At 31.7% G+C, this 18788-nt stretch overlaps 1 protein-coding gene across 2 annotated transcripts in view; it reads left to right on the top strand.

The window, feature by feature from the left end:
- RAB3GAP2 (RAB3 GTPase activating non-catalytic protein subunit 2) overlaps positions 1–18788 on the top strand; it is a 118300-nt gene that overhangs the window by 87742 nt on the left and 11770 nt on the right. For both annotated transcript variants that reach the window (XM_074309200.1, XM_074309199.1), the window contains exons 22-31: positions 53–158; positions 1695–1855; positions 3293–3521; positions 11527–11691; positions 11796–11902; positions 13269–13335; positions 14728–14798; positions 15080–15115; positions 16066–16140; positions 16776–16994. In XM_074309200.1, coding sequence (XP_074165301.1) covers positions 53–158; positions 1695–1855; positions 3293–3521; positions 11527–11691; positions 11796–11902; positions 13269–13335; positions 14728–14798; positions 15080–15115; positions 16066–16140; positions 16776–16994 — 1236 coding nt within the window. The remainder of the gene's footprint in view (positions 1–52; positions 159–1694; positions 1856–3292; positions 3522–11526; positions 11692–11795; positions 11903–13268; positions 13336–14727; positions 14799–15079; positions 15116–16065; positions 16141–16775; positions 16995–18788) is intronic.

The following is an 18788-nucleotide window of genomic DNA, read 5'->3' as shown; positions in this document are numbered from 1 at the left end:
TTTGAAACCAGCTTGCTTTAGAATGAACAACTTTTAAAATGTTTAATTTTAGTCTCTACTCCTGAATGTTTGGCTCTCTAAAGAAAAGGATATTCTTGATAAGCCACAGTCTGTTTGCTGTCTTCACACTATGCTTTCTCTTCTGAGCAAGATGAAAGGTAAGTTGCTTTAAAAATGCATATAGAGATTCATAATTCTCAAATATTATTCCTTTTAGGAGCAGCTAGGTAATGGTTAGCCCTGAAGTCAGGAGAACCTGAGTTCAAATTTGACCCTAAACACTTAATATTTCCTAGCTGTGTGACTCTGAGCAATTCACTTAACTCCACTTATCTTAGCCAAAACATATATATATATATATATATATATATAAAATTCTTTTTTTAAAAACTGTAAGAAAAATGCTTTTACATATATACTTCTTGTTATACCAGTTGCTCTTCTGTAATTTGTCATACTTGAACTATATAAGCAGCTGCAGAGCTTCTGAAATGTCCTTCCTAATCAGTATCAGGTCAGTACTAACTTGTTTGGAAGACACTAAGAACATAGCTTTTTATTTTGCTAGTTATTTAGGGTTCCTTAAAATATGATTTAATTTATAAAATTGAACTTAAACATTTTTAGGAAACACATCATAAAGTGTATCATTATATATCCTATTTTTGTATGTAATAGTATTTATCAAGAATAGTATCGCTAAAATTTGAAAAAAAAAAGCTTTTAATATTTTTGGAAAGGGATATGGAGTTATACAGTGACTTAACAAAAAATGTTGATACTCATTGGGTTCATTACAAGTAGTTTTAATACTCAAGAAAAATTTTAATAAGAAAAAAAAGACCTAGCTAGAGAACTATAGCCATTATTTGGAATGACAGAATCCTAGAAACAAATAAGTCTGATAATTGAAAAAATGATGGTATATTAATGCTATGTAATGTTATTCTGACCTAAGAAATTACGAATATTAAAAAAATTTTTAAATATAAAAAGACTTATGAAATTAAGCAGATTGAAGAAAAAAAATCTGAAAGAATAGTATATATTCTGACCGCAATTTGATCTAATTAAAGAAAACCAAAAAAGTGCATTTATGTTAAATATACAAAAATGGTGTTGAAAAGAGCTCAGGGAAACACAGACATGTTTAGGTGGCTAGTGCTTGATCAAAGACATATCTTTTGTTCTAGGCCTAATAATAAGAGTTTCTAGACTTTTAAATTCTTTTTTTCTGTATTCTTGTATATAAGATTATGTGTACTTATCAATGGTAATTTAAATTTATTTTAAGAAGTATAAAACTGCAAAAGACATTTTTTATAAAATGAGTCAATGTCAAGAAAAGTTCAGCTCTGATTTCTCTTTTTATATGTAAGAACCAAGATCTACAGTCATACCATAGAATATAATCACAGTAATGGTTTTTAGAAGTAGTGACCAGTTTGTGATGTGCTCAGTTGAGATGTAGCTTTAAGAATAGGATAATTTAAAAAAAAAAAAAAAAAAAGAATAGGATAATTGATTGATGGATAGATGGAAACTACCTGATTGAAATCTAAGTTTTTGAATTAAAATTATTCACCTTCTAACCTATTCTGACACACAGATATGTCAGTATAAATTTTATTTTCAGAGTTAGTGCTTAACACAATTTAATTACAGCAGACAAATGGACTTTTTCTCCTTTGCAGTTGCTATAGATGAATCATGGGATTCACAGTCTGTATCCCCTTGGTGGCAACAAATGCGCATGGCTTGTATACAGTCTGAGAACAATGCAGCTGCCTTGTTATCTGCACATGTTGGGCATTCTGTTGCAGCACAAATATCTGATAATATAGCTGAGAAAAAAGTAAGTCAACAAAGATGCTTCATAAATCTTTGGCAATATCTTTTTCCAGTAGAACATTTATATTTCTTTGTGACTTGCCCCATGGGTAAAGCTTTAGAATTATTTGAAATGTATACCTGATAGTATTGATTGAAAATCTGCAAATATTTGATTGTGAGATGATAATCTCAGTCTTCTTAGTTAGATAATATTCACACATTATTTTAAAATGAGTAATAACTTTCATCTAGGAGTCAAAAAACCTGGTTCTAGTCCCCTTGGGTCAGTAACTTAACTTCATAAGGCTTCACTTTCCTGATTCTCACATGAGGATTCTCAAAAGTTCTTCCAAAGTCTGAAGTTCAGTGTTTTTTTCTTAAATATCAATAAATATGATTTTATCTTTAATTTTGAGTTGCACAAATGATTATCCATTGGCTTGTCTCTGTGGGGTCTTTTTCTTGTCCATAACTAGAGAAGTTTGAAAGTTAGGGACTATCTTAGATCTTAGTGATTATAAATTCAGTTAAGAAATATCAAATTTTTTAAATCATGGATTGTTGAAATCCAATCCTTCCATTTGTGTTAACAAAACAAGTGATAAAAAGTAGCTAAAATAGATTTGCAGATGTTAATATTAAACCTTTTTAGTCCCATACTTTTATACAGAATTTCATGTTAATAAATAAAACATGTAACATTTTCCAAATATAATCAGTAAGTTGAAACTACCAAAAGTTGTTCAGAAATAAGCATAGTCAGTCTGACTTGCACTGATTAAAGTTTTTTCATAAACTGAAAAACCTTTTCAAATATAGCTTAGTTAAATTGATAGCATTAAAGTAAGTCTCACTTCAGATATCTGAACTCTATTCCACTCTTTTCTCAAGTTTCCAACTTGCCCTCTCAGTCCCACCTCTCCAGTTTAATTGTGCTTTAAAAAAAAAAAAAAAAGGAATTACAAAAGTAAAATTAACCTAGTAAAAACTATTCTTTTTCTTCTCACATGCCTAAGAAAGATGGAATTAAAAAAAAAAGATATTCTTTATATTTATATTTAAAGAGAAGATCATTTTACCTGAATTTAATTTCTTGGGTAGCCTAAATGTTGCACAAAATTTTTGCAGCCTTAGCAGTTTTGAAAATTATATGCTTCTTAGGTTAAAAAGTAGCCATTTTCTGCAGCTGTACAGTTACATAATCTTGATCCAGTTAACATGAAATGGAAACTACAAAGGAATAGTTGATAAAAGTAAGGAGATTAGGACTCTAATTGTATGCCTTTGGGGACAGTTCCCCAAAGATCATACTAAGGTGTGGAAAATTAGATTATTTGCATATGATTTGCATATAATTTCTTTGATGCTATAAGTTTTACATTCTAATTATTATCTGGCAGTTTTTGTATGAAATTTTTTTAGAGTGATGAGAGATTGTAATTAGTCTATTTTCTATTAGTTTTCCCAAACAATTGTAGGTACTGACCCAGAAGGACTCACTGATTCCTGGGAGGCTCTATCCCTTGATACCGAATACTGGAAACTTCTCTTGAAGCAATTGGAAGACTGCCTTATACTTCAGACTTTGCTTCATAGTAAAATGAAAACTCCAAGCTCCAAACTATCTTCTTTGCAAACTGAACCACTTATCAGTCTTTCTGTTAAGAAATTACTAGAAGGAGGAAAAGGTAAATTAAATTGGAATTAATTTAAGTTTCTCAACCTAACTTTTTACATCATATTTTAACTATACGTGGAAACAAATGTACAAGTGGATATATATACGTCTATAGAGATATTATACCCTTTTTATATATCTGTTTATAATTATCTTAAATTCTTTTTTTAGCATTTCATTTACAATTATAGCTTTTCTTTTCCTCTAGTTAAAAAGAGGGAGGGAAAAAAGTTCAGAATAGCTAACCAGTATATCAACAAAGTTTTGTAATATATACAATTTTTCAAACCCATAAGCTCCCACCCCTGAAAAGAAGAGAGGAAGATATATTTCTGTGTTTCTCTTTTGAAATCAAGCTTGATGTTAACATTATTATGCCACAGTTCAGTCTTTCCATTTATGTCATTTTCACTGGTATTTTGTTTTCCTGCTTCTTCTTACTTCACTCTGCATCAGTTCATTTAATTCTATGTTTCATTTGGATTATTTATATTCATTGTTTATTATGATGCAATAATATCCTTTGTTTAACAGTTTTCCATTAGATGGGCATAGCATCTGAAGGAAGAAAGTTTCAGAGAAACAGGACAAACAAACATAGTACAGGCTTTCTATAGATGCATATGTGTATGTATATATATTGTGTGTATGTGTGTATGTGTATATACATATGCCTAAAGGTATAGATAAATAAAACCACATTTAATTGTAGCCTAGATACAAAATAGAAAAATAAAAACTTTGCCATATACACAGTAGAACACAGGAGAGGATTCAAAATATAAAACAATAAATTTCCATTTCAAGAAAGCCTATATACAGTGGATAGAGCACCACCCCTGAAGTCAGGAGGACCTGAGTTCAAATGTGGTCTCAGACACTTATTCCTTCCTAGGTGTGTGACTCTGGGCAAGTCATTTAACCCCAATTGCCTCAGCAAAAAACAAAAAAGAAAGAAAAAGAAAGCTTTTTATATAATAAATACTATACTTCGTGTTCAGAGCTATCCATCTTTCTAATCTTGCTTGTTTTCTTTTGTTTTTTGCTATACACAGTTTACTTTATTCTTTTTTCCCTTTTTTTCCTTCCCTTCCTCTGAAAAGGCTACAATTAAATGTGATTTTATTTCTCTATACCTATAGGCATATGTATATACATATATACACATACACATATCTACACTATATATACATACACATATGCATCTATAGAAAGCCTATACTATGCTTGTTTGTTAACTTTTGGATCAATGATTATTATCTCTTCATTTTTATAACCTAATAAATTCTACTCCTGATCTTTATTATTATCTTTATATGTATCTCTTAATTTCCTAAATCTCCTGATTCTTCTATTTACTTCTACCTACTACCCATTACCTAACCTATCTTTCCTCCAAGGACTCCTTCACATTAATTGCTTTTTTTTTTTTTGTTATACATGTATATTAATTTTTAAAATATACATTTCTTTATGAATCAGGTTGGGAGAGAAAAATCAAAGCAAAAAAAAAAATCACAAGAGAGAAAAAAAAAGTGAACATATTATGTGTTGGTTTACATTCAATCTCCATAGTTCCTTCTGGATGCAAATGGCATTTTCTATCCAAAGTTTATTTGGATTGCCTTAGATTACTGAGCAGCTGAGAAGAACCAAGTCTTTCTTAGTTGATCATCACACATTTTTGCTGTTACTGTGTACAATGTACTCCTGGTTCTATTTGTTTTGCGCAGCATCAATTCATGTAAATCTTTCCAGGCTTTTCTAAAATCAACTTGTTCATCATTTTTTATAGGACAATAATATTCCATTACTTTCATATATATAATTTATTTAGTCATTCCCCAGTTGATAGGTATCTACTCATTTTCCAATTCTTTGCCATCACAAAAGGAGCTGATACAAACATTTTTACACATGCAGATCCTTTTCCCTACTTTATGATTTCCTTGGGATACAGACCCAGTAGCAGCACTGCTAGGTCAAAGGGTATGTCCAATTTGTAGCCCTTTAGTCAAGAGTTCCAAATTGCTCTTCAGAATGGTTGGATCAATTCACAACTCTACCAACAATGCATTAGTGTCCCAGTTTTGCCACATGCCCTGCAACATTTTATCATCTTTTCCCATCTTAACCAATCTAAGAGGTATGAGGTGATATTTAAGAGTTGTTTTAATTTTCATTTCTCTAATCAGTAATGATTTAGAACATTTTTTCATGTTACTATAAATACTTTTAATTTCATTATCTGAAAATTTCTGTTCATATCCTTTGACCATTTTTCAATTGGGAAATGATATGTATTCTCATAAATTTGCCACACTTCTTTATATATTTTAGAAATGAGGCCTTTATTAGAAACAATGTCTGTTAAAAAAAAATTTTTTCCAATTTTGTACTTCCAAGGATCCCTTCTTTATTCTTTCCTCCTATCTTTACTTTCCCTTTTTATCTTATTTTCATTAATCCATACACTTTATCCCATCTCTAAACTCCTTTCTAAACCCAGTCATCTTCCTTATCCTATTCTCTCACCCTCTTATTCCTTTATAAATTCTGATGTTTATGTTGTTCTCTACCCCAGATTTGATGTGAGTAAGATTCCTCCTAAAAGTCCCTTCCTTATTCTTTTCTTCCTCCCTATCCTCTTATCTCATTTCTTTCTGAGTTTAGAAGACTTTTATGTCCTTCTAGAGGGGCTGTGTGTGTGTGTTTTGTTCCTTCTTTAACCATTCCTGGCAAGAGTAGGGTTCCAGAACTACCAACTCTCCTTTCCTATCTCATTCTTCTGTATCTATTCTTTTTTGCACCTCATTTGTATAATTATTCTTTTTTTATATTTTCCTTCATGGCTTTGCTTTTTAGAATCACATCTTATTCAGTTATACTTCAGTCTTTCTTTCAAAGCACTCAATTACTAATAACAAAATTAAAACATAATTTACTTTTCCACATAGAAAACATAAAAGTTTGCCCTTATTAAGTCCCCTTGTAATTAGTCTTTGTTTACCTTAGATTTCTCTTGGATTTTATGTCAAATTTTCAACCAAATTTAGGGGTTTTTGGAACAAAATTCTGAAAGTGATGATTTATACACTGTCATTTGTTTTTCATTCAGGATTATGCTTAACTTTGTTGGGTATGATGTTTTGGCCAGTGCCCTAGTTCATTTGCTCTTCATTTTATAGCATTCCAAGCCCTGCAGGCTTTTAATGTAGCTGCTACATTTTGTTTATTTCTATTGTTATTCTGCTACATTAGAATTGTTTTTTTCTTGTTGATAGCAATATTTTCTCCTTGACCTGTGCTTGTAGAATTTGGCTATGATTTTCCTGTAAGTTTTCCTCATAGGCTCTCCTTCAGGTGATAGATTGGTGGATATTTTTCTATTTATACTTACCCCTCTTGTTTTAACACTTCAGAACAATTTTCTTTATTTCTTGTATTATTATTATATCAAGATGGGTTTTTTTGAGTATAATTTTCAGGTAGTCCAATTATTCTTATATTTTGTCTTTTTGATCTGTTCTCCAGATCAGTTATTTTTTTTTTATGTGATGTCTTACATTCTCTTCTATTTTTTCATTTTTTTATATTTTGTTTTATTATTTCTTGGTCTTACAACTGTTGGTTTTCTCTCAGTTCTAATTTCAAAGGAGCTATTCTTCTTTTTAAGATTCTGGATCTCCTCTTATAGTTGGTTGAATTATTTTCATAGTCCTCTTTTTTTTCTTGAATTTTTTTTTAAGTAATCTTTTCCTCCATATCTTTCATTTTATTTCAAAGTTTTTTTGTTTTTTTTTTCTTTTATGAATTTTTTTGGGGGCAGATAACCATTTGATATTATCCTTTGGGGTAGGAGAGGCTTTTTTTTTTTTTTTTTTTTTTTTTTTTTTGCTTCAGTGTACTCTTCTGAAGACAAATCCCAGTCTTTTCAGTTCCCAACCCATAGATTTTATCTCCTTTGCCTGCTCAATTTTTTTTTTTTTAATAGCAATTTGTTAGTGTAATCACCTGTAATCCTGGGGCAAAGAGGAATGTGTTTCTGGCTTCAGCTCCTCTTTCAGTTTTCCCCTCTGGCCCGGAACTGAAACCAAGAACTCTCCTATCCTATCTGTGCCCATAGCAAGAAGCATCCCTGCCCCACTGCTTCTGTCCTTGCTGGGCCAGTGCTGGCTCCTTGCTCAAAGCCCAGTCTTGGCATCACAGCAGAGCTTCCCTCAGTCTTCTCCTACTGTAATTCCCAACTCCCCACAGTGTCTAGAAGTGAAAATCCCTGTGACTGGGGCAGAACCTATCTCCCAACCCTTCTAGCACCAAAGTTGGCCATTTGCTTGTTTCAGTGAAACTAACTTGGAGGTATTTATTTTTCACATGTGCTAAACTTCCATTTTGGCATCTTTTTTTTTGTTGTCCCAGGAGGACCACTGCTCTGCCCCAACTACTCTTAAGTTCACCTTGAGGTGCTATTTTGGGGGGGAGATCTGGAGAGCTTGGAATCTTCCCAGAATCTTCTCTGATAATAACTGTTTTTTTCCCTGTTCTTTAGTGCCATAGATAGTACTACTATCGAAGTTTGGTTTTATGGGATTTTTTTTCTGTCTTTAACTCCCTTGGGAGCATTTTTCCCTAGAAGTGGATTCTCTATGTCAGAGAGTGTTTTTGTTTTTTTTTTCACTTTCTTAACATAATCCTAAATTGCTTTCCAAAATTATTAGACTATTTCACAGTTCTACCAGCAGAGTATTGGTATGCCTGTCTCCTCTGATATTGATGGAACAAGTTAATCATCAAGCATTTATAAAGTACTCACTCAGTCCTAGGCATTTGCTAAGGAAAGAAAGAAAAAGAAAAACAGTCCTGCCTTCAAGGAACTTTCCTGCTGATGAGAGAGATAACATGGAAGTAAATAGGTAATATTTAAGATTCATATACAAGAGAGAAAAGTTAACCTTAGAGGAGACTAGCTTATAGAAGGACCAGAAAGAAACTCAGTTTTCTGATTGCCTAGTGAAACCCAAGGATTTTCATTTACAGTTTTCATTTTGTTAAAGTGCTTTGGAACTGTTTTTCATGTACTAATGAATTTGGTATTCATCCTTTCATGACTGTTTATTCATATCTTTTGAGCATTTATCCATTTTGGGTGTTGGTTCTTGGTATTTTATATTTGTAGCATATGCATATGTGTGCATGCACATATACACACACACAAAGAGGTTATTAGGTCTTTATAAGAGATATTTGATGCAGATATTTTTTCCCATTCTGTTACTTTCTTTCCTCTCTTAGTTGCATAGATTTTTTTTTTTTTTGTGACAACCCCATTCAGTGTGTGACCCTGAGTAGGTCCCAAGTCCATTAATGCTTCTTTGACCAACTTTCCAAAACTCATTGCAGAGCAAGTGACAGTCAACATTGGTAGAAGCTGGTTCCTCACTTGAAGTCCTTACAGAAATGAAGTCATGGGTCTAATACCCAAAAAAGTCATTTTTGATTGCTCATCTCCCCTGTTTGGCAATGAGCTTCCTCCCCAACTATATCTGTGAAAGGCACCTGATGCTGTTCTCCTCTAATTGTTTTATGGTCTGACTTTTTAAATATTCAGGCCCCAGTCATTTTGAGCTTGTTATGTTATATAACATATGATGTTGGTCTAAATTTAATTTATGTCAAACCTCTTTCCATTTTTTTAAGCATCTCTTATCAAATAGATAGTTTCCCAAGTAATTTGTGTTCTTAAGTTTATTGAATTCTGGTAGTAAATTGCATTAATTCTCCATGTTAATATTTTCCCCCAGTTTTAAATTCTAAACTAATTTGCTGTTGAGGGAATTGAGAGTATTGAAATAGCAAATTCTGGTGGTTATAGAGTAAACCACAACTGACTCCATCTTGTGACTCTGATTTGGAGCTAGTTCATTTCCATTTCTGTTCAGTTATGAATTTAGTTCAGTTTCTGTCTTGGGAGAATACTTTATTAAGCTGTGTGAATTCTGAGAAAACCTTATTTGCATTGTTTGAACTTATCCTTGTATGTCTGGGAAGCTGATACTTGCTGTTTATCAAACCCTAAGGATCTTAGGTTATACTGACCAGAAACCCACTCAAATTCAAAGACTGATTAAAGGAATTTTCTTACAGTTATACCTGTCAAACAACTCACATAACTTGTCTGAAAACTGACCATATTCTAATCAGTTATTGTTTTCATGTTTCTTTGCTTGTTTATAGACACTGAGGGGGTGGGGGGGAAAAGGGAAGTGAGACACCTCTTTTTCAGAATTCAGGAAATTGTATGCATGCCCTCTTTCAACTTGGAAAGTCCTTAAACTTTCCTCCAATTAGAAACCAAATTCCCTAATGATATATTGTTTCATTTTAATTAATTGATCTTATTTGCTTTATTGCTTTTAATATATAAAAATGTGTTTCCCTGTGTATTTAGGGTGCAGTCCCAATCTGAGGAAGGGGATTAGTCTTAATTCATTAAAAATTGGCATCTACTGCCTAATAAATTTATATACATGGAAGTTCCAACCTTTGTTTCCTTAAGTCATTTCATCTGTCGTACTCACACTTTTCATTTACTGTCATATGTTGTAGCGAGCTGTCGTCTCTAGAAGCTGCCGGATTACTCTCTGGGAAGAGATCTGCTGTGTCTTCTACTAAAATCTCTCAGACAGATTCTTCTTCCTGTAGTGAACCGTTGTCTCCAGGCAGTTGCTGTTAACTCTTGTCCTTAGAAGTGACTTCCCTTCCTGCAGAGAGCCCCGTCAGGCCTGATGTAATGCAGAGAGTCTTTCTCTTGAATCCTGGCTCTGAATCTCCTCCAGCTCTTATCCTTCTCCAGGCCGATCTGCTCTCTGCGCCCAGTGCTGTCTCTTTTTATCCTCCCAGAGAATGGGCGTGGGATAATGCAAGGGCTTCTGGGAAGAACCACCCCAGCCAATGAGCTTGCCCCCTCTATCAAGTCAACCTGAGTTCTCACCTTGTAATTGTCCAGAAAACCTGAATTCTCACCTTGTCACCATCCAGACAACCTGAGTTCTCACTTAGTAATCCTAACAATATGTGTCATTAAAATATAACATTATCATGGTCTTAGAATATGTTCCTTTAAGCAAAAGCCACTATATAGATTTCATCTTTTAAAGATCATCTTGTATGTCTTAAAAGCACTTAACCAGTCATCAATTCAATCTCGTTGTTGTAAAAACATAAAAGGAAATGACTTCATTTCCTTTGCCCTATATGTTTTTTTTAACATTTTAGACATATAATACATATTTATTCACATTAAATAAATAATTTGAAATATTTTTATAATATTCTGTTTTGCAAATCACAACAAGAATTTGATAAGTGCTTACAATGGCTCTATACTATGGTATTCTATACAGGCACTATGTTAAGTATTGGGGATAGAAGCATAAAAAAAGAAAAGAAAGTCCCTACTCTCTAGAGGATAGGAAAAATTAGGAGGAGTATTAATAGGGGAGCATGGTGACAAAATTCTGAGAACTCCTAACATTAGTGATATGTTTGAAGCATATTATCCCACTTGTCTTAGCTCATGTTTTATTTATTTTTATTTTAGCGTAGTGTATATATATATATATATATATATATATATATGTAAATCTAATATAGGCATATAATTATCTTGCCACACAAGAAAAAAACAGATCAAAAAGGAGGAAAAAATGAGAAAGAAAATAAAATTCAAGCAAACATCAACAAAAGAAGTGAAACTGCTTTGTTATGATCCACACTCAAAGGAGAATCCAAAACAAAGGTTGAGACATTGTTAGTATAGTGTCTGGCATATGGAAGGGGTTTGTCAACTTGACATGTTTGAGAATAAAGCCAGAAATAGAGCTAGAAATCTTGGTTCATAAGCTAGTTTTCTTTCTTATACAGAATTATCACAGAATTATCTTGTTAATACTGATATAACATTGTATAAAATTTAATTTTCTTTGTCCTCTTTCTCTTCTCCTCCCAAACTTTAGGGGGAATTGCAGACAGCGTAGCAAAATGGATCTTTAAACAAGACTTGAGTCCCCATATATTAAAATTGGCTCATCAAGAAAAAATTCTAGAAAATTCAGAGGAACCTAAAGACTATATTAGTAAAGATTTTCTTAAGGAGCCAGAGGATTTACAACCCATCCTAGGTAAATAAACTAATACATAAAAGCAAAAATCTTAGAATAGAATGACATTGCTGATTTTCATTACATGAGAAAATGAAAAATATGTCCCAATTTCTGATTTTCAGAATTGCTGAATTTAGCCTATCAACAATTTCCCTGTAGTCTTGATTTAGATGTATTACATGCTCATTGCTGTTGGGAATATGTTGTTCAATGGAATAAAGATCCAGAGGTAAGATTCTCTTTCACTGTTAAATATTAGGTATTTTTCTTTATAATAATAATACTCTTACAAATGTGAAACTTTATTAATAAGTAGCTTCCAATACACAGTGGATTTTTTACATAATTATTACATCACTGTAATAAGTACAAATCTCAATTACTTTTATTTCTTTTTCACTTTTTTGTGAAATTAAAATCTCATAACTAAGAATGAAGTAGTTAACGTATTACTAGTCAAGATAAAAGTATCATTATTGAACCATGTCCAATTTTTGTTTGATAATTAATGTTTATGAAATTAATAAAATTATCTTGCTGTATTCTTAGAATCTTGTTATAGAGAAAGTCATCTTGTTTGTGTAAGGTATATTAGACAAACTCTAGATAAAATTTGAAGTCTTCCTTCAGAATCCTCATGTTTCCTCTCCAACTGTGGTTCTAAGTTGTTAATTCTTTTCACATTACTAAATATAATACCCCAAATAGACTTGATATTTGGATGTTGACTGGTCCTTGCCTCCAAATTATGTTTGCTTCTTTCCAAATCAAAAATCTTGTTAGATCAATACCTTGATCTTAACTAGTTTTTAGAGGGGGGAAAAAATCTTACAAATTCATTCACACAGTTTTTAATAAGTGACATTACTTCTTGAAATATTTATAGCAATATATAGATATATTTAAACATGAGATTTATTTACAATTCAGATTATAGTTGTTTCTCCTTGTGAATTATGTACATATCTCTTATCTTCACATACACTCATGTATTGACCCTTCAAAATTGGGTATCAAACACCTAAAGTTGCTTTTCAACATACACTAATGTAGGTATGCTTGAGGCAAAGGTTTAATATTTAGATTATATCTACACTTCCAAAATTAAATAGTTAATATTATTGGATAATTTGATCATGCCTTCTTATTATTCATTTGAATGTTTTTTGCTGAAAAAAATAGCCATTTATTTATAGTTAAGTGGCTTTAAGTCTAGATCCTCTATTTTGTTCTCTTAGAAAATGAAAATCTATTTCTTTTAAAAGGTGTATTTTTTTTAATCAAGTAGTTTTGGTTATCTGTACATAAAAACTCATGAGAAGATAGGACTGTAGCAATGTAGGAATAATATCAAAGTAGATTTTGGTATAGATGCTATTGTCTCATCAGAGGAGAGAAAATCATTAATGAGTAAATTACTTGAGAAGAGACCATTGAAATAACCTTGTAAAAAATTAACATTTTACATTTTTCTTTTTTATTAGATTTTAATTTAACTTTAGTTATTGAGAAGCATGATTTTAGTCTCTATTTGCGTGTGAAACTTACATTAAATTATTCTTTATCATTTTTCTTTTTATTTTTCCATTCATAAGGAAGCACGGTTTTTCATTAGGTCTATAGAACACTTGAAGAGTGTTCTTAATGCTCATGTACAGCATGGTAAGTGGCCATTATTTGGTTAGTTCTTGTTAAGTAATGAATTAAAAATGTTTCAAATTATGTGTACTTATACATAGTACTTCAAATTGTAGTTCCAAGATACCATTATATCTGAATTGCTGCTGTTATCTTTACAAATTTTGAATTTATCTCTGCTACTAAAGCTAAATTAGGATGAAGGTCATGTTACTGTGGCAGATATACTCAAAGAGGTCATTTCTCTCTTGTGTTCACTGGATACTTCCTATGCCTGAAATGGGTAATATGGAATGTCTCCATTGTATATAAACTCTTTTTGTAGATTCTGGAAAGACTTTGGTCTCTCCCCCAAATTCTTGCCTTATTTTCTGTATTCTTCAGCAGAACCTAGAATAGTGGTACATCAAAAATCTAATTTTAAAACTCAAAAGCTGATACCTGCACATCATATCTTGAGTATAGATTTTGTATGCTGCTTGTAATGATAATTGATTTTTAGGGGGAAAATCAAGATATCATAAGAGTGGCTCTCATTATTAAGAGGTTTTCATTAAAGAAGTAGATTTACTTTATCATTAAAAATATAATTAATTCCTTAATAGTTATGCACTTAGTAGTACTACTAGGGATTTAAAGACATAAGCAAAATAGTACCTAATTTGACTTGACTTGCTTTCCCATCAAGGGACTTAACAGATGTAGGAGACAAAAAAATGTACATAATTGTGCTCATACACCAGTGACTGTAGAAGTCCCATCCTCTGCTGTGCTATTCTACCTTTAATACATTAATGTTTGATGTTTTACCCTGAAGATAAGAGATTTCATTAACTTATATAAGTAAATGAACCAATATTAAATCACCCATAATATTTCTTTTTTAAAAAAATGAAAACATAAAAATTTCTATTTTGCATATATGACATAATGTATCCAATTATTAGTTCAGTAATACATGTTTAAAATTATAAATCAATAAGTATATATATATCAGAATTATGTGCTCAAATTCTTGGTATGCACTACATTATCAGAAAAATTTGGAGACATGCTCTAGTCTTTTATATATACTGTATAACCATAGTAAGTTATAATCTCTCTGCATCCCCCAAATAGCTCAGTAACACTCTTAAGTTGCAGAATAAGCCTTGGTTTGCATTGTAGAGGGAGTTTTCTTATCAGGAATTCCCTTTAAAAATGAAATCACAAGAATGTTTTGGTTTTTTTTTTAATGTATATCTGTATTTATACATATTTCTCCCAAGTAAGGAATGTAAGCTTTCTGAGGGCAGGGATATCTGTGCTTATTCATAATATTTCTAAGTTCTAAGAAGTTTCTAGCTCTTCAAAAATGGTAGAGCTATTATAGATGTCTTGTCAATTCTTTTCACTGTTACTGTCCTTAATTTTTAGGCATTGCACTAATGATGTGGAATACATTCATAGTTAAAAGGTTTTCTTCTGCCACATACTTGATGGATAAGGTAAACTAGTTTTCATATCACATTTACTTTTTGTTCTTTTTATGATTACATATGTATTTAAAGAATCTGTAATTTTGTCAGTGTAAGAAATTTTTGGTATAGAAATACTTGTCATAATTGTAGATCATAACTTACCTATGACTTAGTGTATAAGTCTTATGGAGTTGCCTAAAGCATATAAGTTCTAGTGACACTACAATTGTCAGAGGTAGAATTTGAATTCTGGATTTGAGATTTCCTTGAATCAGTAAATATTATAACATTTTTTTCCTTTTCTTTAGGTTGGAAAATCTCCAAAGGATAGATTATGTAGAAGGGTAGGTGAATCTTTTTCTCTATATTAAATACATTGAAGTGAAGGTAGTTTCTAAACCTTGCATTTTATATCAAAGCTATTTAATTGTGCTAAATGAACTAGATTTCTTTTAATTTTTATGGTATATCAGATAATAAAAAGGTTGGAAATGAGTAGTATGATAAAACTAGTGATGAATTTTTATCTTTTAAAATTTATATTTCTAAATGGTCAGGTAACATTACTCAGAATAAATTTTCAGAAAGCCCTTTTAAAAAACCCAAAACTTTGAACTATGAATGAGAATTACAAGATGGCATTATAGTATACAACTTTTGATTCTTTTTCATTGAAAAATGCCTTTAAGTAGGCACTTATTCAGTTAGATTTATAAATACATATAGTTATAATTTTATACATTCTCCAGTCATTGCTATCATTCCTTTTTTTTTGTTTGTTTGTTTCTGTTTTTGTTTTTATTTTTGTTTTTTGCTGAGGCATTTGGGATTAAGTGATAGCCAGGGTCACACAGCTAGGAAGTGTTAAGTGTTTGAGAACAAATTTGAGCTCAAATCATTTTTTTTCTTACATTCATATGAATCTATTTACCTTTTGTTTGTATCCATCATTACATATCTCCTTCGGAGCTCACCATCCTAATGAAATCACAGTTCTAATAAAATATTCATTGTATATATGCTATATATGAAATATACATAAAATATTGAAATGTGTTCACATTTATATATATGTTGTCATTAATACTACAAACTGAATATAAGCTTCTTAGCCCAACTCTACAAGTATTTTAATCCTAATAAGAGGACTTGAAATTTGTTAATACCTTCTAACCTCATAATTCCAGCTTGTTAATTCAATGTAAAAAATCAATTTAAAGATGTTTTTTAAATGACAGAAGTTTTGTAGAATTTAATTTGTATTTTTTGTTTGTTTGTTTGTTTTTTTAATTAGGATGTGGGTATGAGTGACACAGCAATGACATCTTTTCTTGACTCTTGCTTGGATCTTCTTCAGACTTTAATGGAGGTAAAAATATACATATCATTTAATATATTGTGGCGACCATGTTAGGACCCTGAGTATCTTAGAGTCAGGTGGAATCAGGATAAGCAAAAGTCTTTATTCTTGGTCTTTAGCGGTAGAGGTGAAGAGAGAGTGGACTCATAGGATCTCTGCGACCTCACCTCCTCAGCTCTCTCACCGAAGTGACCTTGGCTAGTCTCACTGCACCTCCTAATCCCTCCCACAATTCTCTGTCTACACCAAATGATTGGGCCAGCACACGATAGTGGGAAGGGCCATTTTCCAAGCATATTCTTATAGAATATTGTCCAATAAGTAATTAGCCTCAAGTACTTGATTATCTTGCCCCAGTGCATTGACTCAAGAGTTTCAGCCCTTTACAATATATAATAATTATGTTAGAATATTGGAAAATCATAATCCTCAATTTTAACTATAGGCAACTAGGAGAAAAATCTATTTCATTTAGAGATTGACTATTACTATAATATTGGAAAAGTATTGTGTTTTTGTTTGACCTGGGAAAAATTATTATTATGCTTTTCTTTTTTAAGGATAATGCATATGAGAATTTAAATTTGATGAGTTTCTTTCAGTAATTACTAGTGTAATCCTTTCTGTTTTCAAAATCTTCCTAGGCTGATGTTAGCAGTGATGAAATGCAAATGCCTGTCTTAGATACTGAAGATGCCTGGGTATCTGTTGAAGGACCGATATCAATAGTGGAATTGGCTCTTGAACAGAAACATATCCACTATCCACTTGTTGAACACCATTCTGTGCTGTGCTCTATCTTATATGGAATCATGAGGTTTTCACTGAAGTCTGTAAAACCTCTTTCCCTCTTTGACAGTAAGGTAAATAGTATAATTTTTTTTTAAAGTTCACTTAAAACTAAATACAAAATAAGAAAAAATAGGCAGAAAATGAAACAACATGCCAAAACATTGTCATGTTTCTAGCAGAACATCAGGGCAGATTCAAAGTATGTAACAATAGATTTCCATTTCAAGAAAACATATATAATGATAGAAGAGATCATATATTCATGATTGTCCATCGTTTCTTTGGTTCCTTGTAAGTTATTCTTTTGTTCTCTGCTATGTTTTTTACTTTATTCTTTTTTTCCCTTTTCCCTCTTTCCCTAACCCTCCCCATCACTTCCTTCAAGTAGGCTACAATTAAAGCACAGGTATATCACATACACACAAACACACACAGAGAGACATACTCCCACACATGTCTATATACACACATACATACACATTTAAGCTATGTAGACAAGCATTGAAAACAGTATTTATATGGCTGACATATAATATAGATTTCTGTCTTGATTGAATAAGTTTGATTTTGTCTGAGATCAGTGATTACTAGCCCTACTTTTTTTTTTCCTAATGAATTCTGTTCAAAATCCTTGTTATAGTGTTTGTATATAGCTCTTATTTCTTCTCTGTTAGCTCTTCTACTTTAGAAAAGCTCTTTAATTTGCCTAGCTGTTAATCTCCCTCTACCTATGCATCCTTCTCTTATATTCTTCTCCCACCGTTTCCTTCCCTCTTTATCCCTTTTATATTAATTTATACACTTTGTCCCAATGCCATAAATCTATATGCTTTTCTATATCCCACCTTATTCCATTTACTCCCTCCTTATTTATTTATAGATTTTAAAAGGTTCTGTTCATAGTATGAACATACTATGTTCATAGTATAGATATATGTTTCATTTCCTGTTTAACCTACTCTTGATGTGAATAGATTTTCAAAACTACTAGCCCTCCTCTTCTCTGTAATGCCTCTGTGTCTCCTTTCCTCTGCACATCATTCATATAGCATAGTACGTTTTCCTTGACAGTTTTGCTTTTAGAATCAGATCGTACTCAGCTCTTCCCCAGTCTTTCTTTTGAGCTACCCATTTATTGATATCAGTCTTAAATATAAATGATATACATTTTTGTGTTAAGAAATATAAACAATTTATCATTATTGAGTCCTTTGAAATTAATCTTTGATGTTGGCTCTTGGCTCTTACATGTTAAATTGTCTATTGAGTTTAATCAGCATTTTTGTCAAATGTTCTCCTCCTCTGCCCCCATTCAGAATTGTGGTTAGTTTTGCTGGATGTAATGTTTTTGACCACAGTTCTTTTGATTGTCAATATATGTTATTCCAGGACCTGAGGTTTTTATATTGTAGCTGCTGATAAATCCCATTTATTTATTTATTTATTTGTTTTGCTGGAACAGTCCGGATTAAGTGACTTGCCCAGGGTCACACAGCTAGGAAGTATTAAGTGTCTGAGACCAGATTTGAACTCAGGTTCTCCTGACTTCGGAGCTGGTGCTCTATCCACTGCACCACCTCGCTGCCCCTAAATCCTATACAATTTTAATTGTAACTCTAGCGTATTTAAATTTTTTGTTTGTTCATTTGTTTCTTGTATAATTTTCTCTTTGATCTGGGAGTATTGAAATTTAGCAATAATATTTATATATGTTTTTCATGTAGAATCTCTCTGAGGTAGATTAAGATGAATTTTTTCCTCAGAGGAAATATAGAACAGCAGAAATAAATAGAAATTGGAGTTTCCTTCTAAGACAACTTGAGAACATCCCAGGAAAGACTAGACCTCCAGGGTGGTTTTGCCTG

Source organism: Sminthopsis crassicaudata, chromosome 4, assembly GCF_048593235.1.
Source record: "Sminthopsis crassicaudata isolate SCR6 chromosome 4, ASM4859323v1, whole genome shotgun sequence".
Lineage (NCBI taxonomy): Eukaryota > Metazoa > Chordata > Mammalia > Dasyuromorphia > Dasyuridae > Sminthopsis > Sminthopsis crassicaudata.
This window is presented reverse-complemented; position numbering and strand designations above follow the sequence as displayed.